General features: G+C 38.3%; 1 protein-coding gene across 1 annotated transcript; it reads right to left on the bottom strand.

Annotated features, from left to right (window-relative positions):
* Window positions 1-991: 991 nt before the first annotated feature.
* DNA2 (DNA replication helicase/nuclease 2) lies at window positions 992-22,356 on the bottom strand (the record flags this gene model as incomplete). The annotated part of the gene is made up of 21 exons (XM_080347718.1): window positions 992-1,040; window positions 1,660-1,817; window positions 1,956-2,138; window positions 2,822-2,911; window positions 5,878-6,070; window positions 6,158-6,247; window positions 6,346-6,539; window positions 7,689-7,913; window positions 8,625-8,734; window positions 9,812-9,921; window positions 10,010-10,126; window positions 10,623-10,853; window positions 11,852-12,046; window positions 16,189-16,354; window positions 16,660-16,777; window positions 17,278-17,497; window positions 18,148-18,273; window positions 19,556-19,701; window positions 20,641-20,824; window positions 21,507-21,686; window positions 22,346-22,356. 21 exons carry the CDS (start codon window positions 22,354-22,356, stop codon window positions 992-994), a joined length of 3,096 nt encoding a protein of 1,031 aa, XP_080203844.1.
* Window positions 22,357-27,380: the final 5,024 nt, after the last annotated feature.

The raw sequence follows: 27,380 nt of genomic DNA, 5'->3' as shown, positions 1-27,380 counted from the left end.
TAGCATAGAATATGAGGTAGTATAAAGAAACTAAACTAGATCTGTCAAGTAAAAGATATTTTGTATTGTAAATTTGCTATCATCTTTACAAAAAGCAGAACCTGAGCATGTAAACTTCTCAGTCATTGAACTGCATCTCTAGTTTTGTTCTTGGGAATTTTTTTTGTTTGATTGGGGTTTTTTTTTGGAGTAAAGACTACAGATCTGGTAAGCGGAAACCAGAGTTTTCCTATGATCTTCAACTGGGCAGGATTTCACTTCAGATTTATCTGCTAAATGCATGAGTTCATAAAAGGGAACTAAGTGAATCAATACTTAATTTGTCCCAGACATATACAAAATCCAGGGATTAGGGAAGTCATACAGGGCTCTTCATATGAGAGATTAATTATATTATGTATATAAATACAAAAGACTTCAGTATTTTTAAAAGTACACTTTAAAGAACAATGTGAGGCTCTGAAGAAGGAAGTTTTCAGGTTGTTTGTTTGTTTGTTTGTTTTCCAAACAGCACAAAACCACAGCATCTGAAGTAGGAATTCTAACAAATGGAATTACTGTATGTAAACTACATTTTAGCATCTTTAAAACAAAACTGAGCCCAGAAAACTATGACTAAATGCAGTGTTGGTTTAGTCCTCCCCTTCACATCAAGGGTTTCTCCATTCACTACGCAGATATCTGCTTATCAAGGTAAAAGTGAATAATGAAGTAGCTATCCCAGTATCTGATGGAACAGAACACTTCATATTTCTGGTTTGTTGCAAGTATATGGGTATTAAAAAGACCAACTTAATCAGCTTAAAGACAGACGTGTGGTGTTATTTTAGCAACAGGAAGTGTTTCAAATAATCAAATGGGATTTCTGTTTTAGCTGCACTCAGATTAACCAGCACACACCAGCACTCATACCCCACTAACCCATTATTTATAGTCAGCAGCACCACAAGAAAATACACAAATGCCTGTAACACTCTCCATATCTTCACAATCACAAAATGTTACATTTGTGGATACTTTCGTGAGCCCCTGCTGGAAGACTGAAGATGTAGCAAGTTAAGGAAGCATTTTGATAACATACTACTTTCACAAAAACACAACACCTGTTTGAATATGCACTGGTGTTTGAAAAGAAAGCAGCTAACAAGGTCTTTCCTTTTTAAATACAAGTTGGAAACAGCCATAGCTACAGAAGACTCAATACAATGCCAGAGAGAAAGACAAAATTTCAGAAGTCATCTGAAAGTGACACCATTTTCCATTCTAACAACATTATTCATGAACCATTCTTTCACCAGATGTGTTTAAATGCATGGTAACTCTGAGGAAAACAATCACACTGGCATAACTTGCCAAGAAACTAGGAGGATAAAAAAAATTCAGAAGCATTAAACATTAAAAATTCAGGCCTCAAAATTAAAATAAATTATGTCAAAGTTGACTTGCAAATCAGCATGGACTTTTTCTACTTTTGAAGACAGTAGTTCTAAATTAATCTATTTGCCTGATGTGAAGTATATTTTTGGCATATTTAATTAGCACATTTTGTACTGTGTTGCCAATCGATGTTAAAACTATAACCCAAACAATCAAATATCTTCTCTCAAAAATCTCAGTAAGTCAATCTTATATTTCCCCTTTCACAAAAGAGCATGGAATTAAAAGGATATCATTGCCTCCGACTGCAAATGGCCGAGGAGCTTCTCCAAAGGAGGGTAGCGGCACAGGGTTGGAACGCAGCCCACCATGATGAGTTTGTGCTTGGCTCTGGTGATAGCCACATTAAGACGTCGCCAGTCCTTCAGGAGGGCACCAAGCTGTTTAATAAACATAATTTGCTTTTATTTTTCCTTTTTAAATTTCAGAATTTCATGTACATAGTAGATAAAACACTGAGTTTCAAAACACATCTAAAATAGACTGAAAGTTAGCTGAAGATAATATGACCAACTTACATTTTCATCATTGCTGTTTCTAACAAAAGATACAATTATGATACTTTTGTCTCTTCCTTGGTATTTGTCTACGGTGTTGACTTCCACTCTGCTCTCCTTCAATTTTGCCATCAAATCGGTGATTGTTTTTAATTGGTGTCTGTATGGTGATATAATGCCAATGTCTGAAGGCTTACAGCCAGCCTGAATGATGGAGAAACAGAAGAAAATTGTCGCTGCAGTTAGCTTGGGATACTCATTACTGTCAGAAGACTCTCAAGGAGGTTTTTCTTTTTTGCTGTTGTTTGTTTGTTGTTGTTGTTTTAAAACAGTGCTGCAAGATATTGTATCTACACTTAAATCATCAAAGAAACTGGTATAATATACCAGTTAGTAATATAACAGATATGGCATACACATTATAATATCAGGTATAACTAGTATTAACTAATGAGAATAGAAAATATTAGTTACTGCAAGCTCAAAAGCTTTATCTTAACCTAGTACAAAGACAGATATCCTTGAAATCCTCATTTTTCTTTCTTCCTCAAACTGTGAGGTGAACATTCAGCACTCCCAGTCTGTACTACTCCTGAAGCTGACTGGATGAAATAAAGAGGAAAGGCAAATCCTCTCCCCTCCCTCACAAGAAAGTCCTCATCTCTTAAAAGAATTTGCATACAGGTTTTTTTGCATCCAAAATCCAACCAGGCAAGGGGCAAAAACTGAAATACAAATGTCAAGCTTGTTATACTGACACAGCCAATCTTCTATTTATCCTTAAGGTCATCCCTCAAAGAATAACCCAATGCATATAGTCGGCATTACCACAGCAATGTAAACATGATTAATTATAAAGCTGTCCCTCCAAACAATGTAAAAGATACCTTAATAAATAAGGATGTGAGGAAGAGCACTAGTTTAGCTTCTGTCACATTACTTACACCACCTTTTTCTGCATGTTCTGGTGCTGGCACCTTTAAAAACAACAATGGAAAATAATTACTCTTGCTGTCTACAATGGCATACTATATTCTGATATCTGACTCACCGTATCATATGTATTTTTACAGTAACAGTTGTAATTAAAAAAATAAGGCTAAATGCTAAATTTTAGAGTATAAGAGCCTATAGTGTAACTTCAGAATACTGCAATTGCAAAACAAGTTGAAACAATCTGCTGCAATGAGTTTCTATTACTATAAAGTCACCTTCAGCAACTGCCAAACTTCATCATCTGACTTCACAGTGCACACAATATATTCATATATCATATGAAAAAGATGGACATTTCCCAGCCTGACCAGGTGAAAGAATGGACTATATTTTACATGAAACTTTTGTCCTAAGGCTTTCTATATAATAATGTTTACAGTGAATTTTCCTTGTTTCCATGGCAGAAAGGATTTTTTTATATGTTTGAAAGCCTACATTTAAAACTACAGGAACAACTATCCAAAATGGTAGTATATTAAATTTAACTTCAAAATCTAAAAAAAAAAAAAAAATCAAAATCACTGAATTTAGCATTTCTTAACTATTAACTCCCTTTCCCTCCATCATGTATGAATGAGACCAGAAAGGCAGGAACAAGCTGAGAATGTAAACTCATTTTGGTATCACAGTTTTATAATTTATCCCCTTTGCTTAGCCGCTGCCTTCTCTACAGTTTAAGTAGTGTCATTAGCCATGAATGTGGCCCTGATGTTATCCTTCTGGCATGCAGCTACAAACATCTGGGGTCAAGTGACAAGCTTATTTATTTAAAAAAGAGTCTAAAACTAAGCATACACTAAATCTGCTTTTGTTTTCTGGCTCTCAATTCCATTTACTACATTATTCATTTACTGCTATTTACTACTTTATCCATTCTACCATTTGCCTCTGTTACTAGTGACATACATCAACTTTGTTGTCTTAGATGCCACTTGGTACAGTTTTCCTTTTAAGTTTTGATGACAGCATTGCCACTTAAAATAGGAGGTGGTACACTGTAACTTAAAGCAACAGTCTCAGAATCTTATTACTAGTTTTACTTCTCCAAACAAATACCCTAATAGCATCTGAATTTGGAGATTGCTATAAGGTTTAACATATGGGTAAAGCAATACATAATTAATATGTTTTAAGAGTATCCCAGGTAAGTGGCATCTGCTTGCTAGAGCAGGCCTACTGCACACGTATAGAATCTGATGGTGCACAATGTGCATCAAAAGCTTCACAAATCCAGGAATCCAGCTGACTGGGCAGCTCATTAAGTGTAATCTGTGTTCAGTGTCTGGCACACTACAGCACTACAAATGAACAAAAAAATTATTTAATACAGATTGACAAACTCATATGCAACACAGCTGCAACTCTACAAAGCAGTCTTCTCAAGGCAGCACCTATATATATATTTATAAATAGTAAGCTACTGTACCCACAAGTTTATTTTAGGATTCCAGCCACGTACAAAATGTAGTCCATATTGCATTGCTTAAGGTCCTACATACTTCAGCAAGAATCCTGTTGTTCTACAACATGCTCTCCAAGCTTCTTTTACACCACAGTGTGTTTTCAGTATATTGCATAGATTATAGAAGCAGAAAATATTTTCCTTTGTATTAGAAGATTTCATTGCCTTTTCCAGAAGAGCTGGTTGGCTTTTTTGCGGGTTTTTTTGGTGGTTTGGTGAGGTTTTTTTCTTGTTTGTTTGCTTTTCCTTCCCCTCTATGACTACCACACTACACAGAGTTTTGATGGGAAGTCCAAAAAGAGAGATGACATTATAGCCTAATGTCTCAACAAAAGCAAGAGTATTTTGGAAAGTGAAACTTTCCTACCGGTTCTACAAACAGAACAGCTGCCTTATACTGAAGATGGGCTTTCTAGGGAAGAAAAAAAAATAGAACAGAAACTCTACCTCTCACATTACTAATTTTGGTATGGTTAATAAATGAACAGTGTATCAGCCAGTTTCTTAATGGAACAAGCCTCCTTTCTGGGACTAGTTGTCTGCTTTTCTGTGAAAGGGACAGCCACTATTGAGGCAACCCTGAAAAGGTCCCCCTGTTTAGTTTAGGCATTTTTATTAATTTCTCCAGGTCACTAAAGTAAACACTGTGGGATCACTGAAGACATTCCATCAGAATTGTTATTACAAAATGAATCTTTAGGAGAGCACAAAAAGACTGGGGAGTTCTTTCCAAGGCCAACATAAAAGACCATCAGTTGATACAATTATTGGGAAAAAAACAGTATGAATAGGAATCAACATGAAACCTGTTAGAAAGATGTAAATATTCATAATCCAGTCACTAACTACCGTGACAGCAAGTCCTAGAGATCACAAATATGTATGCATGTATTAATCTTTTTCCACATGCATATAAAGTCTCCCTCATTTTACCTAGAAGTCAGTTTCCTTCCATAATTCTTATCCACTCTAGAGTTTTTTTTTTCTGGCCAAAATTTCAGTCTCTGTGAAAGGACACACCTGAACCAACTTACTCCTCCCTCACACTTCCATGTATAGAAGATCTGCAAAACTCAATGGAGAATTACAATTATTCGGGCCACTGGCACACAGCTTAACCACCCCTGACCCTCAGGTGCTGGAAATGAAGCCATTCCATGTTTGCAATGGCACCCAATATGGCTACACATTTTGAGCTACATTCTGTATATGAGAAAAAAGTTTAAAGTACATTCGCTATTTTTGAAATATTATCTGAATTAAACTTTTCAGCTGCTTAGATACAATGTTTCCAGCAGTCGCTGTACCACCCCAACTGATCAGCTATACTAGCAAATTTTTGCATGTTGCACATTTTACATGTACGTTGAAAACCATTTTTGAAGTTGCACATTTAACCCTACTTAAGCTGTATGAAGTTTTATCTATTGACTGTATAGAGAACTCACACCAGAAATACAATTTCAAAAGGATGATGAACTTTACCTTCTCCGTGTTCAGAAAACACACAGGTGTGTCTGGATCAAGTACTTCTTTCAACCATGTTTTTGAAGCATCTGCAAGCTCCAGTTTCAATTTTTTTAGGTTGGGCAAGTTCACAGTGGCATTTGATACCTTCTCTGAGCCACATTCCAGTTTGCCTTCATACACTAACATGTTACTCAGTGACATAATTTTACTGCAGGTGTAAAAAACAAGACAAGGCATCAAAACTCATGGTTTCAATTCCACACTAAAAACCCCCATGTAATAAATAAAAGTTTACCTATTCATTCGGTATTGCACAGTTAATTGCACAACAGCATTTTGGTTTTGTTCCAGCCTTTTAAATAAGCTTTCACTCATGCCAAGATCTCTGTTACAAAACAAACAAAAAATGTGTCAAGTAAAATATTACAAGAGCCTTCCAAGAATCCATGTTCCTAATAACTGCCCAGCAGCGTTTTATCTTACCTTGCCTCTGTGTTCAGTACAAGTGGAGGCAGCTGCTGATGATCCCCTACCAGCACAAACCTTTTCGAACAGAACAGTGGGCCCAGACAGATGAGCTGGCTTATTTGGGAAGCTTCATCAACTATACAGAAATCAAATTGCTTCTGAACAAAGATGGGGTGATTTACTCCCATGCAAGACGTTGCTACCACTGACTGAAAATTAAGACACACTTTAAGGATAAGGTACATCTTATATGTGTTATCACTACACTTTCCAAGTTAAGAAGAAAAATAATATGTCCCATTAAACCAAACTAAAATGCAAGACAAAGTATATCAAGTTATTAAACCTTGAAATCAGAACAGCACACCTTGCATACATATTGGCCTTGCATATTCTTGCATCAATTGCAAATGACAAACAAAAACCAGCTTTAGAACAGACTGTATTAAATAACTCACTCCTGCCATGTGTTCAGAGTGGTAGCAGGTTCCATGCATGCACAATTCATGGAGTGTGCTGAAATGACTACCTTAGAAAATTACATGTTCTGTTTTGTTGGTTTTTTTTAATTCCAAAAAGATAAAACAACAGCAGCACAGTTCTTCCCACCTCTGCGCTTCTGCTGCAATTTGAAACACAGGTGACTTCCCTTATAACTTCAATAATTTCCCTGCAATGCCCATCAACAAAAAAATGGTGGCTTTTGCAATGTTGGCATTTACTCCAACTACCATGACGCTTTGTTCTTTTAATGAATTTAAATTAAAGCTGCCACTGATTCAGTTTACCCAGCTCTTGTTACAGTCCTTTGCATTAATGTTTACAAAGGCAGCACTGATCTTTCAATCAAAAATTAGTGTTTGTCCAGATCAGCTGCACAGCACAGCAGTCTCCCCCATCCTCGGCACAAATGGTACAACTAGCATGTGGGAAGGGAAAAGGGGCAAGCAGTAACAATATGTGAATAAAGACAGAGGAGGTTGCAGCAGTTAATTACCACCCCCTTAATGGATAAATTTGACAAGGAACCACACTTTAGGAGAGGATATATGTGTGAAAAATCCAACACAATATCTCAGATAAGAGCACTGGAGTGTTTGGGAATTATCACTTGTAATTATTATATACTTTATGGAAACATAAAAAATTATTTTCAAATTACAGACTGTTCATATTGGTCATTATTGGCTATAAATAAATCCAAGCAATGCAGAAACTGAGTATCTCTTTCAGCTCAGATTTCTCTCACCAGTACCATACCCCTGGGACAAGATTCTTCTCCGCAGCATCTGAACCACCAGAATGCTAATGTAAATATCCTTACTATTTTGCAAGGCTAGTGAAAAAGCTTTTCTCACCTGACTGTTATAGACCTCTTCCAAATCCATTACAGATTTAATTGATTTGGACCTGCAAATTTCTTCTTCCGTAAACTTCTGTATATCCGGATGAACTTTCTGAGCTCGCCCCAACCGCAAGAAACCAACTTTGAATTTGGCTAGCTTGAGCAGGACGTTGTCTACAGCAGTGTGCGTAAAACTGGTCAGAAGAACACTGAAGCCACAAGCAGAAAGAATTCTCACCTAATGAGTGGCAAAGAAAAAGTTATTATTTCACATACAAGTATGCCACACAGCCCATTCCATAAACACTCTTCTCCGTGACAACTCAGACACAAGAGATTCAGCAAAACAAGCCAATCTGCCAACAGCAGCAGCCTCCAGCTGCTCTCCAGCCTCCTCTTTCCCCAGAAGCTAATGACAACTGGAAGCGAGATGACACTGCTGTTTCCAGAAAAACTCTGCCCACAGCCCGAATCCAGTGTGTTCCGACAGGCCATTCCTGGGGAAAGGGAACCACCAGCCAGAGGAGACAGCTAGCCAGCTGCACAGAGCTTCAGCACCAGGGTTTATGCAGTTTACAGTGGACAAGCTACTGGCTTCCCCAAGGAGTCCCTTTCTTGAGCTGTAACTCAGGATTTGGGGACTTGCTGACATTTGGGGGGGTCAAAGAATTTTAAGGCTAAAGTGAGTAAATATACCTCAATCGTCTCCTCTCTCCCATGTATTTTCCTACACATGCAAAAAAGAATCCTACTCCACAAAAAAAAATGTAGTCCTACCAAATGTGAGTTCTAAAGTAAAAAGAAATGTGTTTTCTTCTTTGAAATTATGCAGATATGAGTACACTAAGTCATGACAATTAATTTTAGATGGTGTGCTTTATAGACAATTTGTTTACTGTCATCTTCTAAATTTCACAAAAAATGTAAACATCAAGGTACATGATCTTACTAGAGCACATATTGTAGTAGTTTTTCCTGTTCCAGGCATACCCACAATAAGTGTGTAGTCTTCTGAAAGCAGCACTTGTTTCATTGCCTGTTTCTGAGGCTTATTCAGACCTTTAAGAAGAAAAATCAGAGTGAAATGTCTACACTTCATGATCATTGTAATAATTGAAGTTAAAAAACCAAACTACAGTTCCCCTCCTCACTAAAGCCCTTAAAAGAATTGAGCAAAGTTAAGTCCGTAGGTTCTAATGAAGTGATGATATTAAACATAATAAGCAAGACATGTAGTACAAGGTCTGCACTACAGTCCTAAAAATAAGTTGCTGAGGACATTTTTATTCTCAGACCTTTTGTGACTTTTTTCTAATATCCTAAATGACCACCTCCACATGATATCAGGCAGGGACATTTCTATTTTATCATACCCACTTTCACATTCAAACATATGGCTCACAGGAAAGGGAAACGATTTGCACATATACCATCATCTTGTTCAGAAGAAATGTTACATCAGAGATGTTTTTGCACAGTTTGATGCAAATAAGCGGCTTGTTCCAGCTGTTTGGACTAGGCAAAGCTCAAGCAAAAAACAAGTCTTCAGACTGAGTTTATGTTAAAAGTTCTATTTGCTCTAAGAGAATTCAGTTAAATATCTGTTTTCACAGACATCTCTGTCAGAGAACAATGAAATATTTTCAAATATGAGACACTGCCACATTCCTAAACAAATTTTGTTTTTAAAAAATAAGAAAGAAAAATAGTCAAAGCATCACGCACTACAGAGTAGCCAAGGAGTCAGCAAGAGCGATTATATGAGTGTATGTTCACACCAAAGCCCAACTCCTCCCATCCCCTCCATGTCTGCTTCCTCTGTCCCAAGAGCCTTTCCTGCTCCTCCCTTTTGTAAAGGTCAGAGAGAGAATCACAAATCAAAACCTGCAAGCGGCAGCAATTAACAAAAGTAAAATAAAATTCTAATCAAACATCCAGTCATGTCTTGATTATTATAGTTTATGACTAATTTAATCACGGGAAGACCTGCGACATAAGAACTTGGTTTTAATTTTTAAGCCAGAAACTACCACCAGACCCTAAAGTAGGAAAATACCCTTCTACTTAGTGTGAGAAATGCATTGACTACAGAGACATGCTACTAAATAGAGGATTTGGGGGAAAACTAGTTCGTACCCTTTAAAATATTAGCAACAGTTTCCTTTGCTTCTGGAGGAAGGACAGAGCTCAGATGCTGAATAAAATGTGGTTTGTGGAAGTCGATTACCAAGTTGCGGAGCCTTTCACTACAGATTAAAACAGAAAAAAGAGTTACCAGTTGAGAAACTTTGTCTAAAAATAATGAAAGTGTGAAATTAATCTGATTTCTCGTACCTGACTGGAGAATCTTTCATCAATTTAGAAAGGTTTTCAAAAGGGACTCCTATACCAAAGTCTCCTTCTTCATGATCCAGCCTAAATGTGGTGGTTTTTGGGAGCTTTGACAAATTCCTGAAGGATGACAGTAACATGAACAAAAGAATTCTGTTTACAGGCAGCATGTTGATGATTAAAGAGTTATTACTAAGTGCTAAGTGATACCTCCCAGATGTCCCAGAGTGAACCAATAGCTAGAAGAAACACAGTATTAACTGATCTAAATATAACATGATCAGAGCCAAATTTAAAGGCAATATATTCTGAATAATGGAAGTTACTATTAACACAATAATCACTGTATCCATACAGTCTCATGTTGGAGGCAGAAGTAAATTGAGCTTGCAAGCATGCTTTTTATTTGGACAACCTAGTTAAACATAGAGGCACATACACTGACCAAGTATTGGCATTTTCAATCAAGATAAGAGAATTTATGAAGGGTACTTCCCCAAGCCCAGCAAGAAGAGTCAGAAAAAGTTAGAGCTTTCTGGACACCTAGAAGCTCCCTTCCTGAGGCCAGTATCATAGTGTCTTCAAACAGACATTTTTCCTTTTGTTGTTCTATTACCTGCCCAACAAACAGGAGACTTTTGTCGCACTGACTCCTCTAACATAGCCAGTAGCCAAACCAAGTAAACCATCTTCCTCTCCACTCACAACCACTCGATCACCAACCAATAGATTTGTCCCAGGTATGGCACCATTTTTACGTTGGAAAAAATGTAGATACTGTCCCTCGTAAATTTCCTGCACTTCACCAACTCTGATCATGTTTCCAACACAATCTCCAGCCTTCTCTCTGAAGATATTGGGAAACAAAATATATTTTAATATCAAGATCCTCTCAATAAGATAAATATTTAAAAAAATACCCACAAGTAAAAAAGAAAACAAAACACCACACACCACCCTCAACCAACACAGAAAAACAATTAAAAAAAAATCCCCAAACAACCAATCCCTCCCCCCACACACACACACACAAAAAACCCTAAGAAAAAACCCCACCACACACGAGAACCAGTAAGATTAAACAGTCATTTTACAATAGCCACTATGACCAAAGAAGGATAGTAAAAATACATAGAGAACCCTTGCAATTGTTTCAAGAACAGACTCTGATATTTAGGCTAAAGTTATCTATAATTTCCTGTTAAAAAACAAACACTGAAATATATAGATTCACTTCACTAAGATGTTCCATATTTGCTTATGAAGTTGCTTATCTCCCTTAAAACAACTCAGCTACGTTTACTTCTACGGATGCTTTGAAATGGGCCTATGAACTTTTTCCACAGCTGCTGGACTAGATGATGTGTAATTACATGGTACTTCAGCCAACAAGCACCTTTAGTTTGCTTTTATCCACGTTCATCGCCACACCTGCAAGTATGGTCCAAAACATACCACTGTTTGTCAATTAAACCCTCAAGGAACCAGCAGAGCGAGCTGGGCTCACAGGCAGCATGCAGCCTCAGCCCACGGACACAACCCAAACAGAATTAAACCACTTTTGGTTCCGAAGAATGAGACTGCAGTTTGCCGCTTCCTACGTGTGAATTAACAACAATAAAAAACCAAATATCATATTGCAAATACAAAACTAATAAATCTAGTAGGCTAATGTCTCCATTAGGTCACATCTCACAAAAATCTTACCTATCTAAGTAGCATACTTGACTATTTCTACAAGCACTACATGTGGTTTTCCTTGTGTTGAGAACACAGGTTGACAATGCCTCACTTCCCGTCTCTGAAGGAAGCATCATTTGCACCAGGTTAGAAATTATACCTTACCTTTCCAAAGAAGGCATCATCCATATATTTTTATATCCCTTTCTGCTCTCTCCACTTTGCAGCTCCAAGGTTAGCATTAGATACCACAGGTTGAAATACTCTAAGTGGGAGGGCTTCAGGTGCTGGGTCTCTCTTTCAATAACAGGTAACATAGCGGGAGGAAAAGACACGTTGCCCATCTTTTGTTCTACAGCTCTAGGAGCAGAACCAAACACAGGAAAGAGTCAACTTGTATCCTTTTCTCTTTGCAGGTCTATACGCACATAATGCCAATCTAAATATATACTGTAACATAGCAGATAGATTAATCTATCATACTGAAATAAAGTTGAATCTGTATCCTTTGTTCATATGAAAAAGCTCATGTTAGTAACTTTACATCATGTCTAGGATTTTGTATTATTAAGCACAATAAGTTAGTCCAAGACCAATTAAAGACATTTCAAGGATAGTACTGTATACGTTAATAGATAACTGATGTTTTTTTCCTTCTTGGCATGATATGAATACTACAGAGTGTTTCAAAAAGATGGACCCAATTTCAGAGATACAGTAATTTCAAATTGGGTCCATCTTTTTGAAATACCCTGTATGTAGAGATTTAGATAAGTTAAAGGGATTTAATAGTTAATACACAAGCAGACTTCTGGTCAATTTACCTCAGAACTAAATACCAAGAGACATTATACCTAATCATGTATACAAAATGCAAACAAAGGAAAAAAAGAAAAGTTAATTCGGAAGTTAATAGCTACTCTGGTGGCAATTACAGAAACATAGTGGGACAGTTCACATGACTGGAATATGGTCATGGATGGCTATGCCCTTTTCAGGAAAGACAGGCCAGCCAGGCGTGGTGGTGGAGTTGCTCTCTATATGAGAGAGCAACTACAATGTACTAAATTCTGCCCAGGAGTGGATGACGAAGGAGTTGAGAGTGTATGTGTCAGGATCAAGGGGCAGGCTGGCCGGGGTGACACTGTTGTGGGCGTCTATTACAGGCCACCAGATCAGGCTGAGGAAGTTGATGAGGCCTTCTATGGGCAGCTGAGAGTGGCCTCACAGTCACAGGCCCTGGTTGTTGTGGGTGATTTTAACTTCCCTGATGTTTGCTGGAAGGACCATTCAGCCAGCCAGCCACAGTCCAGGAGGTTCCTCCAGTGCATTGATGATAACTTCCTCATGCAGATGGTGGAGGAGCCAACTAGGAGAGGTGCACTGCTGGATCTCATCCTCACTAACAAGGAGGGTCTGGTCGAAGCAGTAAAGGTTGAGGGCTGCCTGGGCTGCAGTGACCACGAGATGGTGGAGTTCAGCATCTTGTGTGGCAGGAACAGAATAGCAAATAGAATTGCAACCCTGGACTTTAGCAGGGCTAACTTTGGCCTTTTCAAGCAATTGCTGGGGGAAATCCCATGGGCAAGACTGCTTAAAGGAAGAGGGGCCCAAGATAGCTGGACTGCATTCAGAGATTGCTGCTTCCACGCTCAGGATCAGAGCATCCCCACACGTAGGAAGTCAAGGAAGGGAGCCAGGAGGACTGCGTGGTTGAATAGGGATCTGTTGGGTATGCTCAAGCAGAAGAGGAGAGTTTACAGGTCATGGAAGTAGGGGCTGGCCACTTGGGAGGAATATAAGGCTGCTGTTAGAGGACGCAGGAAGGCAGCTAGGATAGCTAAGGCCTCCTTAGAATTACAGCTGGCAAGAGGGGTCAAGGACAGCAAAAAGAACTTTTTCAAATACATAGCAGATAAAACTAATACCAGAGGCAATGTAGGCCCACTGATGAATGGGGTGGGTGCCCTGGTGGCAGAAGATACAGAGAAGGCAGAATTACTGAATGCCTTCTTTGTCTCTGTCTACTCTGCTGGAGGCTGTCCTGGGGAGCCCTGTACCCCTGAGACCCCGGATGAAGCCAGGTCAATGGAGGAGTTTGCTTTAGTCGATGAGGACTGGGTTAGGGAGCAACTAAATAGTCTGGACATCCATAAATCCATAGGTTCAGATGGGATGCATCCGCAGGTGCTGAGGGAGCTGGCTGAAGTCACTGCTGGACTGCTCTCCAACATCTTTGCCAAGTCTTGGGAAACGGGAGAGGTGCCCGAGGATTGGAGGAAAGCAAATGTCACTCCAGTCTTCAAAAAGGGCAAGAACGAAGACCTGGGTAATTATAGACCGGTCAGCCTCACCTCTGTCCCTGGGAAAGTAATGGAACAGCTTATCCTTGGTGCCATCTCAAGGCATATCAAGGATAAGAGGGTTATTAGGGGCAGTCAGCATGGCTTTACCAAGAGTAAGTCATGCTTGACCAACCTCATAGACTTTTATGAGAATGTAACAAGGTGGATGGATGATGGCAGAGCGGTGGATGTGGTCTACCTTGACTTCAGTAAAGCCTTTGACACAATCTCCCACAGCATCCTCACAGCTAAGTTGAGGAGGTGTGGTCTAGACAATAGAGTAGCGAGGTGGGTTGCAAACTGGCTTAAGGAGAGAAGCCAGAGAGTGGTAGTCAATGGTGCGGAGTCTAGTTGGAGGTCAGTATCTAGTGGAGTGCCTCAGGGGTCAGTACTGGGGCCAATATTATTCAATATATTCATTAACAATTTAGACGAGGGAATAGAGTGTACTATCAGCAAGTTTGCTGATGACACTAAGCTGGGAGGAGCGGCTGACACACCAGAAGGCTGTGCTGCCATCCAGTGGGATGTGGACAGGCTGGAGAGGTGGGCAGGGAATAACTTAATGAAATTTAACAAGGGAAAGTGTAGAGTCCTGCATCTGGGCAGGAACAACCCCAGGTTCCAGTATAGGTTGGGAAATTACATATTAGAGAGTAGTGTAGGGGAAAGGGACCTGGGGGTCCTGGTGGACAACAGGATGACCATGAGCCAGCACTGTGCCATTGTGGCCAGGAAGGCCAATGGCATCCTGGGGTGTATTACAAGGGGGGTGGTTAGTAGATCGAGAGAGGTCCTCCTTCCCCTCTACTCCGCCCTGGTGAGATCCCATCTGGAATATTGTGTCCAGTTCTGGGCTCCTCAGTTCAAGAAGGACAGGGAACTGCTGGAGAGGGTCCAGCATAAGGCAACGAAGATGATTAAGGGAGTGGAGCACCTCCCTTATGAAGAAAGGCTGAGGGAGCTGGGTCTCTTTAGTTTGGAGGAGACTGAGGGGTGACCTTATTAATGCTTATAAATATATAAAGGGTTAGTGCCATGAGGATGGAGCCAGGCTCTTCTTGGTGGCAAACAATGATAGGACAAGGGGTAATGGGATCAAACTGGAACACAAGAGGTTCCACTTAAATTTGAGAAAAAACTTCTTCTCAGTAAGGGTGACAGAGCACTGGAACAAGCTGCCCAGGGAGGTTGTGGAGTCTCCTTCTCTGGAGACATTCAAAACCTGCCTGGACATGTTCCTGTGCGACCTCACCTAGGTGTTCCTGCTCCAGCAAGGGGATTGGACTAGATGATCTTTTGAGGTCCCTTCCAATCCCAAACATACTGTGATACTGTGATACCCAGATAGTATTAATAATAATCCTGTTGCTGTAACAACTGAGTATTAGAAATGATATTTCACAAAACCTGGTTTATAAAAACATATCATGTGTGTCCACAAAGCTACTTCCCTCAACATACACTTTTACCAGTACAATTTTAAAAACGATCAGGCATTCTGCTTACACAACATCACCTCAAAAGCTCTCCTGTTGTAACATATCTCATTTGATCTCTTCAGTAGATAGCTTTGGTTCTGGTAGCATAAATAAAAGACTAAAACTTATAAAGCTATTGCATTGTTTTTAAAACTGTTACGTGAAAATTTATCAAGCATTTTCTCATTACTTCTGTTTAACAAGAGATGCAATAACACTTCAGCAGAGTAATATCAATGTAATGTATCATTACTTGTGTGATACCCTACAGGGAAGCAATCTGCTACAGAATCAAAGTGAAAGAGTTGTTGTCCAGATATAATTCAGCCTCAAAAGACTGCTCATTTCAAAGAGTTGTGAGAATACAGCTTTTAAAAATCATAATTGTTATTAACTTAGATGTAACAGAAATCTGTTACCATCATGAAATAATTTATTCAGACTTATCTGAAATTTTGTCTAGCAGAAAAGGTATCTGAGCAAACACAATAAACAGCTGCAAAATCAGGGACTGACATTATAAAAGTTGCAGTGGGCCTACAGAACATTTTTTTGGTGTGCAAGAGTCCTCAATAAAGAAATAAGAAACTGTCAACCACAAAAATGAAATCATGGTATCAAAAGCTACAATTATTTAAAAAAAAAAAAAAGCTGAACTTTTTTTTTTTTTTTTTACCTGCTGTATAGAAAGCAATTGTGTATTTGGGAGCAATATTTACAGGCTTGACTGTCATCAATGACAGGAGGCAAAGCAGCAAGCTGTGACTGCTGTCTTCCCACAGCAGACTTAGATGTACTGTGCGTTAAATAGAAGGCCACGTGGTTTCTTAACTTCATTAGTTCTGTCAAGAGAAGAACATACCAAGCTGATGGCTTTGGGTTTGTTTGTAATGATTTCAACTCAAAAGTGACTAGCCATCAATTTTTCAGTCAGCTAAGAAGTGAGCATTCATATAGCAAAGTCCTAGTGGAGTATTAATAAAACAATTAAGTTTTTAACATAAACTTATTGGAGCTCATAACATTGTAACAACTGATACCTCCCTAAATACAGAGATGTTCATGGGAATAAACCTTATAACTATTACCAAAATGTTTCATTTTAATTAAGGTAATTATGATTTCCGGGGAAACTAAAGAACTTTACCTCTTCGGTCCATGCGAGCTCCAGAAACAGGATACATATTACCAGTTTTAAGATAAAGAAGAAATCCAGCTTCAGGATCTACTCTCCGTTCTAAATTCAACAATGTATACAAAATAACCTGCAAACATTATATATAAACTTATTACAACATATTAAAACCAAAATATGTTATAAGCTGTATTTAGTTTTTCTATAATTTATATGGTTAAGCAGCCATTACTATCACAAGTAATCTAGAAGCCAGAAGTTGTAAGCACCTAATCAAGGATTTCAATTAAAAGGCATCTTCTTTAACAAAAGCTTATAAAAAAATAGTACCTCTAGATCAGGCCAGCTATTTAAAAAGAGGTATGACACTAATTCCTGAAGCAGTCTGCCTCAACCCAACATTTGAATGTACAAAAAGAGATTAAAGAACAGATATTCCAGGACAAAAACTATGTGTTTGAAGGTGGAAAACATATATACTTCTCACACCTCAGTTCACTTCCATTTTATATCAGCAGCTTTTGGCCTGCCAGGATTAACCATCCACAACTCTAGATTATAAAATAGGTCACCACAAAAAAGAAGTATACACAGGCACTGATGGTGAAATTAGACATTTGGGTTTTGTACCTGACTTCTGTGCTCTATGGAGTTTGATTCCTTGCCAGACTTGATCTCTAAGGGCATTATCCGAGACTGTACTCCAGACTGGCGATGAATTTTCACCCTGGCTGTAACATCAATCTTTCCCTTCAACCCAAACCTGGGAGACCAGATGTTCTCTTCAATGTCCAAGATATCTTCAATCTCTATCTTCGAAGAGAAATCTTGTGTTTTCTCTTCACTTGACCTAGGAAGAAAATTAAGTCAGAAGGTACAATTTCCCTTAATTCTTAATACTAAAATGTGTTTTAATAGTTTGTTATTTTCTGAATAACTACACTCGAAAACATTTTGTTTCTTGAAAAAGTGTAATGATATATACTGGAAAGTAGCATTTTACTCAGACCTGCCATTTCACTGAGACTTTAACACCCTATGGCTATGACCATTAACAGCAAGAAGCCACAAACAAGAGCTCAGCAGCAGTTGAATTTCACCATCTCTCCGATAAACTGTTATCTTAGTGAAGAATAAGATTTGATTAATAAATAGTTTCGCATACTGATTTGTAGTCTTGCACATATTTACAGTAACTTCTAGCTTAGTCAGTAGATCAAACATGTTTGCTTTACTAATTGCTAAAATTTCTACTTGGAACCATGCTGTTTATAAGGATTTTAAGACCAATAAGACTTCTATGTCAGTTCACCCTCAGTCTTAACATCTTCCCCAGCATTCACAATGGCAGCTAAATTCAGCTATTTTGACAGTGGGGCCACAAATCAGCTCCGTATCACTGAACAGATTTGCATAAAAAGCGCTGTTCTGAAAATTAAAAGTGAACCGAACAAGATATACAACTTAGGATGGTTTTTATTTCTAATTCAGGTTTCTTACAGTTTTAGTTGCATTTTATTTTGGTTAGCTGGATTGTGCATGAAGTCTTCCACCCACTTAAAAAATGATGGCAAATATTCTTTCACTTCCTGCATTATTTCTGTTTGTTTCAGATTTAGGTGATACCTAAAAAATAAAGCCGTGTACATTAAGGAGACAGAAATACTAGATTTGTTGCCGTTACAAACAAAATTTTGCCTGAGGCAATAAAAAGATAATGGAAATAGCTCTCAAATTTGAATAAGCATCTATACATTTTAGATAGCAACAGATTCATTAAGGTTCAACTCTATTACTTCATAAAACTCTAAGTGAACATCCTTTAGAAGAGATAGAATACACTATGTTCTTTTCTGATGCAACTTTTGAAATGACAGGTCTAGCACAAGGAAAGCAGCAGCATGGTAGATGTGATGAAACAAAACTAACAGACTGCAAAAAAGGAGTACCAGATACATGCATTTAAAAAAGACTATTCCTATGCTTTATGCTTTTTTTTTTTTTAAAAAAAAGGCCATTTGCTTTTTGCCTAAATACACAGGGAGGTTTATACAAGTGCCAATAGCCACAGCCAGCAGACTTCTACATAACTTAATTTTCAACCCCAACAAACAGTAGCCTATATATGCAAAGAGGAACCACAAATCAACAGTTTCGAACACAGAGGCCCAGTGACACAAAAGCCTTTAAGTAATCTTTACAGCCAAAATTTAAAATATCCACCTTCAAAACTAAATTAAAATTGTAACAAGATTTATTACTCTAACTTCCAACTCATCTGGAGCTAACAGATACTGACATTGCCCAATATACATTTTATAATATTCTAGATATAATAGAGGTTTTTAATGTGACTTGAATTTTATTTTATTCAAGTCTGCAGTAAAATCTTAAAATCTGCCATTTTCTGATGGAAATATGAAGACTAATTATGCCAGCATTTCTATCAGCTTTGCAGAGAAAATAAGTTAAAGGTCCTCTAACAGCTGAGCTATTAAGTAACCTGATAAAAAACTATAATAATATCAGACTTCTCAATGCTTGGTCAGTCACAAGTTTCTAGTTCATCTCCCAAGGATCAGAATGATTTAAGTTCATCTCACACTTAACTCAGCTTGGGGAAATGCCTGGAAATCTAATGTTACAGGTACAAATACTCCAACCTGCTTGGCCTGGAAGAAAAAAACCCACAGCTATAGAAGTACATCAGCAGGGCAGGCAAATCAAATTACATTATGAAACAAGAAAATATATTACTAAAAGATAACCAAGTCTCATTAAACAAGGTCGTTTGGCACAATATTCTCCCAATACTAGTGCTACATTTTTTAACATAGAAATTTATCTGCTGGTAGAAATGTTCCTACCCTGTCTTCCAAAGATAAAAAACACTTGCAATGCTACTTACATTTCTTTGAGGTACTTTTGTCCATACACAATTTTATTTGCTAGTTCTTTAACTTTTTCTTGTGCCAAGTTATTTGTTACTGATTGTTGGAAAATTTCGTGAAGAATTGTACCAATGAGTGTTTGGCGTGAACCAGACTCTGAGCCCTGCAACAGATATTATAAATAAACACACACATAACACTCAAGAATATTTATAACCAGTTCAGGACACCTTTCCTATAAAATTTCTGGGGTTTATTTTCTGCACATGATGGACTGCACTTATTTAACTACAAGTTCATTAGAGCTTTCACCTTCACTAAAAAATATCTAGTCAAAGCTGACTGTGAAAGCAGCTGAAAAGAAATGGGTCTCTCCTCTCTCATTTTTATCCCAACACTCATAAAGTTAGCATACGAGAGCCCTATGTGACTGACAGGTCAGAAACAAAGGTACAGATTAAAATGAATTTTCATCAAGTTTTACCTGTGGGCAGTATTAATAGCACTATTTCCTAATGCAAATACTCACCTTTACGATCTTACAGATATTCTTTTTTGCATGAAGCAGTTTCCTGTGTGTTACCAGCTCACACAAAATTATTCCAAGTATCACCAGAATGGCTCAGAAACCCATCTAAGCATCACCAGGACTGGGCTTTGTAGATTCATGAGAACTGAAAGTGGTAGTAAGCTATGACCTCTGCATGAGCCACCAAACAACTGGAAATTTGATCAGTATGGGTTTTTTTTAAGTACTTACTGATACCTTTTACAGAACTGGCACTTGTGGGTTCCAACCACAACTGGAGGGTGGTGTTATCCTGGACTCAGGACTCCCACATGATTAGTTTATTCCTATTACTTGTTTAATGAAGGCCTGACACCACCTCATTCTGTACTTAAGTGTCTCGTTTCAGCCACAGGCTCTCAGTGGCTGTATACCATTCCTTTCTCTTACCCATTTGGATTTATATCCCCCCAATAGCAAAAAATGACATTTTGTGATACAGCATCTCAGCCAGTTTTAATATTCAACTAAACCACCAGTCTCGATGGAACAGTAATCCACTAGTATGCATGATGCTCTGGAATTAACACTTACCCTAAACCTTTCACTCAGCACTGCTCTTCTCATACATCGAATACTATTTGATATTGTAGTGCCAGAAAGCAGCAGATCGGGGTAAAGAACCAGGTACCCAGACTGCTCATTTATGACCCACGTACTGGAGCTACACTCCCCTTCTAAATGAATGATGTCTCCTGGAACAACCGGAACAGATTCCCTGTAATGTAATGCATTTGAACAACTATTTTATTTAACAATTCTACTTGCTTCAGAATCTCAGCAAAATCTAAAAATATGTGCATGAATTTAGAAATGTCAAGGTTAAAGATATTTTAGATTTTTCCCTTTGAGAAATTGAATCATACTTTTCTCCTATCCTTCAGGCTTGCATAGAAAATGAAAGGCAGTGCCACATTGCATAGGCATGCCCATGTGTTTGAAAAGTCTAAGCTAATCTTTTCTTCCATAACACACCATGTAACACACAAACACTTCAATTAGTATCCTATTCTTACACAAAAAAGCTTTTGTAGTAGTGCTCAAGCTAAGGTGATTTTAACAAACTGTATAAAACCTTTTTTACGGACATAGCTTTGTACATTTATATGTACAATGAGGGCACACCATTTAGAAAAACATTTCTAATTGTTGCAAGGTAACACTTAAACTAGCCTGCTGAGAGCTTATTGTCTTGACTACCGACAGTTAAAATTTAAGGTAGCAATATCCATGATGAATACCCATTACACTAATCATATTATATTAGACAAAGGTTGTTTCCAGATTTCGTGTCACTTTCAAGGCAGAAAAGCACATCTCAAAGCCAACACAAAGAAAATTGACTTAGTAATCCATTACTTCACCCTCTTTTCAGACATCTACATTTCTGTATGGATTACCAGCCATTCCTAAGAATACACAGTTCCGTATCTTCCAGCGACTGAGATGCTGTAATTGTCAAGTGTTTCTCAGGGTCACTTCCATTTCTCTGTATTACGCTGATTTCCAACACACGGTATCTGTTGTTCAACCCATTCCTAAGTATTGCGTCAGGGGAGTCAGTCACTTTTTTCTGAAAACTGAAGTAGCAATTCATTAATGCAAAGTACATCACACTATTTGAAAATGAAACAGCCAACCCACATGCAAGAAGAGGGAAAGCTTCAAGTGTAAACCCAACTTCCACCCTCTTCAATTTTTATATATGTTTATTGTAGGGTTTTAGTTTCTATACAGGTAGAGTGTAGGAAATCTCCCTGGTAACGTTTCCATATTGTCTCTTCAGATGACAAGGATGAAAACCAATTATTTGGACATATGGCACATAAGGAAGGAAACATAAATAGTAAGTTGCTATTTACTGCAACCAGTGTTTCCTTTTGGTGTTCATATAACCACACTCATTTATAAGTTAATTGTAACTGCGTTGCAAACCCCGTATTTGTGAGAAAGCCTGTATTTCCCCGAACACTCTAACACATGTAGGAATCCTCACAATCATCCAAGCGACTCAGAGAGAGATAACTCCAGGCTAAGGGGAAGGTTCCTCTGGTTACTGCAGCCAGTCTCGCGCGCTTCCCGCCTCTCCCAGCCCCGCCGAGGCTCGAGCCGCCCCTCACAGCTCCGGAGGGGCCAAGAGGTGGGGGAGCGGACGCGCGAGACAGCCCGGATTCCAAACCCCTCGCGCTCGTGGCCGTCTCCACCCACTTGGCTCTTCCCCCCCCCGCTCGGCCGCTACCTTTCCGCCATGAGCAAGCGCACGGCTCGACCCGCCTCAGCTCTGCAGCCGGGGCCCAGTGCGCACGGACAGGTAAATGATGAGCCACCCCAGCGCCGCGCCTCACAAGACAACCCGGGCAGTCCGGGCGCATGCACAGTCCAGCCGCACTCCCGAAGCCCCGCCCCTCCACCCCTCCCAGCTCGGCCACTGGCGGGGCGGGAGCTAGCGCAGCCAATGGGAGGGCGGTTCTTTGCCGGGGCAGGGCGGGGCGGGCGCTTCCCGCGCGCGGGCAGAAGGGGGCTGGAGGCGCGAAGCGGCGCGGGGCCCCTGCCGCCGCTGCCAGGGGGCGGGACCCGCGCGCGGAGTGGGCGGGAAGCTGCTGCGCGGGCCCGTCCGCCATCTCCACAGCGTCAGTGCCCTAAAGCCACCGCCCTCCTCGGCCCTGTGAGGTACTATCAGATGAGCCTTCCACTCCTCACTGCTTATGGGTCAATCCCAGCCTGAGGGTAGAACTTCTTCTCTGACGAGAACTTGTTGCATTTGGTGCTGTTCACCGACAGCTTTCTGAGGTGACACCCAAGTTTCAGATACACAGATCTCCTTTCTTCGCCTTCTGTGTTTTTTTTTTAAACCACAAAACCACTATTTCAACAAAGTATTCTGGATCTGAGATCATTGCTTCCAGCAAAGATTGAAAGATAGGTATTAAATCTATTCTTGGTACATCAGTATGACTGTTTGGTAGCTTAAATGTGAAAATAATGTATTAACAGTTTGGCCTTGGATCTCTTTAACGTATCCAGACATTTGGAAACACTCTGAGGCTCAGACCTTCAAAGACAAGAGTTGGACATCCCACCAGAGGATCAAAGCTTGAATTTTGAAAGGTGAGAATATAATTAAATTAGCCCACTTATTTTCCTTTGGGATAATCCTGAAATACATGGAGTAAACTACATCAATGTCACTTTCCATTGCAGAACCTCTAAGCTTACTTAGAATAGTCACATGTTGATACTAACAAATGCACAGTTACATAACTGGGTGTGGTATTCAAAGAGATTATGTAAATACTTTTACTTTCTACACTTGATAACCTTGTGTTCTGTAATATCTTTATTTGTACATCTCCCATACACTAAGAAATATCTAAAAAGAATACAGTTATCGAAGTACAAAATATGCTTTAAATATGTTTTTGAAGTTACCTAAAATCCAAGCAATCTGGGAAATCTCTAGAGAGCCTGTGAAATCCAGAAGAATACCAAACCTTACTTCAGTACCACACATTGTAGTAAAAGTGTTCAGGCTACGGCTAATTCTTTTTGGCATCAGTGGTCGAGAAAAATGTTCTTAACATTTTAAGATACATCTCCATTCCCCCTCCAGTCTGAACTGTGTAAATTTAGGAATTTATTATCAAATTTTGTTATCACAACATAACAGAATGTGTTCCTTCCAGTCCTCTTGAGAGGGGAATTACCTATCTATACTTAAAAATAGTTCACATGCTGTGTATGCCCTCATTTTTTTTAGACCACAGATTTAATCAGGGAAATGTATGAGGGGTATCTTCACCACCAACAGACTCAGCAATATATACTCACCTGCTGCCACCCCAGGTGGCAAATTTATTCCTAAAGCTAAGTCTGAGATTAAATTTATACTGAATCAGATCTAGCAAGCACACAGCCACAGCGTGAGCTGGTTCAATAAAGTGACACGAATACAACCCATTTGTTTCTTTCGGTGGCTTAACCTTTCATCGCATCAGTGGAAGCAGCACCATCTACCCTGGATAAGCCAAAATGTCAAAGAGCACCCAGAGATGCAGTTAAACAGCAGCATAAACCAGCACAAATTAGTTGCAAGGTAGAACCTATTAATAGGAGTGGGAAGGAGAGTGGGAGTACAATAAACCTCAGACCAGACTGAAGCATCCTGGGATCCACTCTGAGGATGCTCAGGGGACAGTTTCACATCACTGAAACAGACTCACACTAATTGCACAGAATAAAACACACTTAAGGACCAAATACAGAGAGCTTTTATACCTGTTTGAATTGAACAAATATAGTTGCTTTGAGTTGCAAACATGAAAGAAGACATAAAAGCGCCTGGCATGCTCCTTTTTCAGACACGGAGGAGAGAAATTTGAAGAGTGTCAACAGAATTTGTCCACTTTGAGGTCTTAGCTCATTTAAATAAGAAAAGAAACATCTGCAGAATATTATTAAATAGAGACATTGCAATTAATCCATGTTAAAAAAAAAAAAGTTTCAAATACATGAAACTTTTCTGTGTAATGGACTGCAAACTGCACTATCGGTCACATGTAAATGCCTCAGTCACAGCAGGCAAATTTTTCAATTGTAAGAATGTGAAGTATGAGGTTTATTTTAAACATACAATGTTTAATCACTGGAAACAAACCCCCAGAGACACATTTTCAAGACATGTCACGGATAAGCCTGTATGAGACTGTCTCACCTGAAGGAGCTCTGAAATGATGAGGGTTACTTTCCTACTTTCATGTCAACGAGTACTGAAAACAGAGCGTTAACAATGTTTCACAATATTATCCAAGGCTACATAACCAGTTCTTCGCAAACTAATTACTTCACCAGATAGAACTAGTAGTTATGAGATTATTATTACTTGGAATTTTAGGAAATAAAGACAAAACCAGATATTCAGGAGTAAACAGAAAAAAATACATAATTTATGTGATTAAGGCATAGAAATGAGTTTGACTGGAGCCTAATCTTGTGGTTTTTATTAGCTAGAATTAAATTATGCTTGTTCAGTACTCTAAAAATATTAGAGGCAAACAAGAAAAAAAAATCCAAGGGAATAAACCACTCAGTAGTTCAAAATGAAAATAAATCCAGTTTTCATATGGCTGTTACTGGAGAAAGAAAGAAGACGGACAATTAAGTCCCATGTTTCCATTGTCTTAGTCAGATATTATAAATAAATTCTATGTTCTAACTGAATAAGAAATACCAGAATAACATTTCCAGAAAGAGTTTGAAATATCTACTAAAAGAATATATAAATCATTCATACACTTATATTTTGAAAAACTAATCTTGAAAATACAGCACAGCTTCATCCAGTAGGTCTATTATTCACATTCAACATTCAACTCAGTTATTTAGGGGACACTTTTTACCATTCTTTTCCTCTCAAGAGTGAATATGCTGGGTTCTGCTTTATTCTGCATAAGAACTGCTTAACTATCCATGACAGAGCTCAAATCTACTTGAGTTCCTCAAATATATCATTTTTATTAAAATTCAGATGTAAAACTGAATTTGAACATCCTTAATAGTATTAACATGGCAAAGAATTGGCACTTATTTGCTCACACAGTAAAACAATACAGGAAAGAAAAACGGCACATCTCTCATCTCTTTTTTTTTTTTTTTTGTGAATTTAGCTCTCCTACAAAAACTTTTAAAGATTCACTGTGATATTGGTTAGTTTCCCTTTAAGTTAAACTAAAAACAAACAAACAAGTTATTTGTTGTCTCTTAATAAAGAAGTACCATGTTATGCAGATTTACCTACAAGGGCAAACGTACAGATAACTCCAGAAACATGCATTCTTTCTGACTGTAACACATACAAATCACACAAAGACATTAGTTCAAAATTTTTAATAAAATAAATTCAAATGCATGTCATTCTCTGTCCATAGCTACACTGTTAAATAGCAAAGAAATACATACTTTTAAAAAACTGGGAGGGGGAAAAAAAAAAAAAATCGAGCCACAAAATTGGTATTTGAATATATAACTCAAAATCCAGTTTGTCAAATTTGTCAAAGTTAAGCAAATCGATCTTACCATCCACCACTTAACCATTACCAATTCTTAAAAGACATGGCTAAAATATTTACAATAAATAAATAACTTACATCACTTAAAGTAAATGCTTTACAGTTTCCTGAATCAAGTGAGTAAAATCAAGAGTACCAATGCAAATCATGTATAAACAAGTCTGAAAGATAATCCCCTCCACAAAAGGAATTGGAGGAGGAAAACAATATATTGCATACCATACTTTAGAAACAGTACAGATACACATCTACAGACTCTAATACAATCTTCATTTGCTTTTCTTGCACAAGAAATGGAATATGGTCCATATGCCCAAATAAGTAAACACAGCAGCATGCAGTCTTGTTTGTCACCACGTTTTACAGTAGGAACAAACCTGTTTACACAAGCTAGTACTGGGAAGTACATAAAATACTAAGCCTTCAATAAACTAGATCGAGAACATTCAGCTCCACAGAAAAGGTACAGAAATGCCATTTAAGATTGGTCCTACACCAACTGCCTTACGGAGATCTCTTATAGCATTTCTTACTGTAGAAGTTACCCTGGTTTTATTTGTGTAGTTACAGCATGTTTTAGAATAAAATGCATGCCAAGAAACTGCTTTCCAAATTGCAAGATTTCTAATAATGTTCATTATGTCTTGCCATTTTTAATTGAAATGGTTGAACAGACTTTCATATGTACCCATCTGAAGATATATGCATTGTTCTTGCATACAGAAAATTTGTACAAAACCAGAAAAAAAAAAAAGCTTAAGTTGGGGTCTGCCGAGTTCAGCTTCTACAGAGCCGGCAAATACTTGAATATGCAGATCATTGCGTTTTGTTCAAATCAGTTTATTCAATTTAATTTTTAAAGAAGAACAGATGTCTAACTACTAGCTTAAAAAGCAATATAACCATGTGTGTAGCTCTTGGAATGGTGATAAAGCTCAATAACAGCTTGAAACCTGTGTAAAACATGGGTGTAATTTTAAATCTGTGTAATTCTTAACATTAACCTAAAGAAGCCTAGAAGACTGAGTGCAAAAAATGTTTATAGCTAGCTAATGTTTATTTTGATCTGTCTCCTGGTTTGACTCCAGGAAATAAACCGCATTTTGGCAAATAAAAATGTCAGACAACAGCAGTTCCACAGTAACAGATAACTTTTTTTTCAAACTTCAAGTAATTTAATCACCAATGTAATTTGAGAACTGATAGTGT

This window comes from Nesoenas mayeri, assembly GCF_963082525.1.
Source record: "Nesoenas mayeri genome assembly, chromosome: 7".
NCBI lineage: Eukaryota > Metazoa > Chordata > Aves > Columbiformes > Columbidae > Nesoenas > Nesoenas mayeri.
Note: the sequence above shows the minus strand (reverse complement) of the source record. Positions and strands in the feature narration are given on the sequence as shown.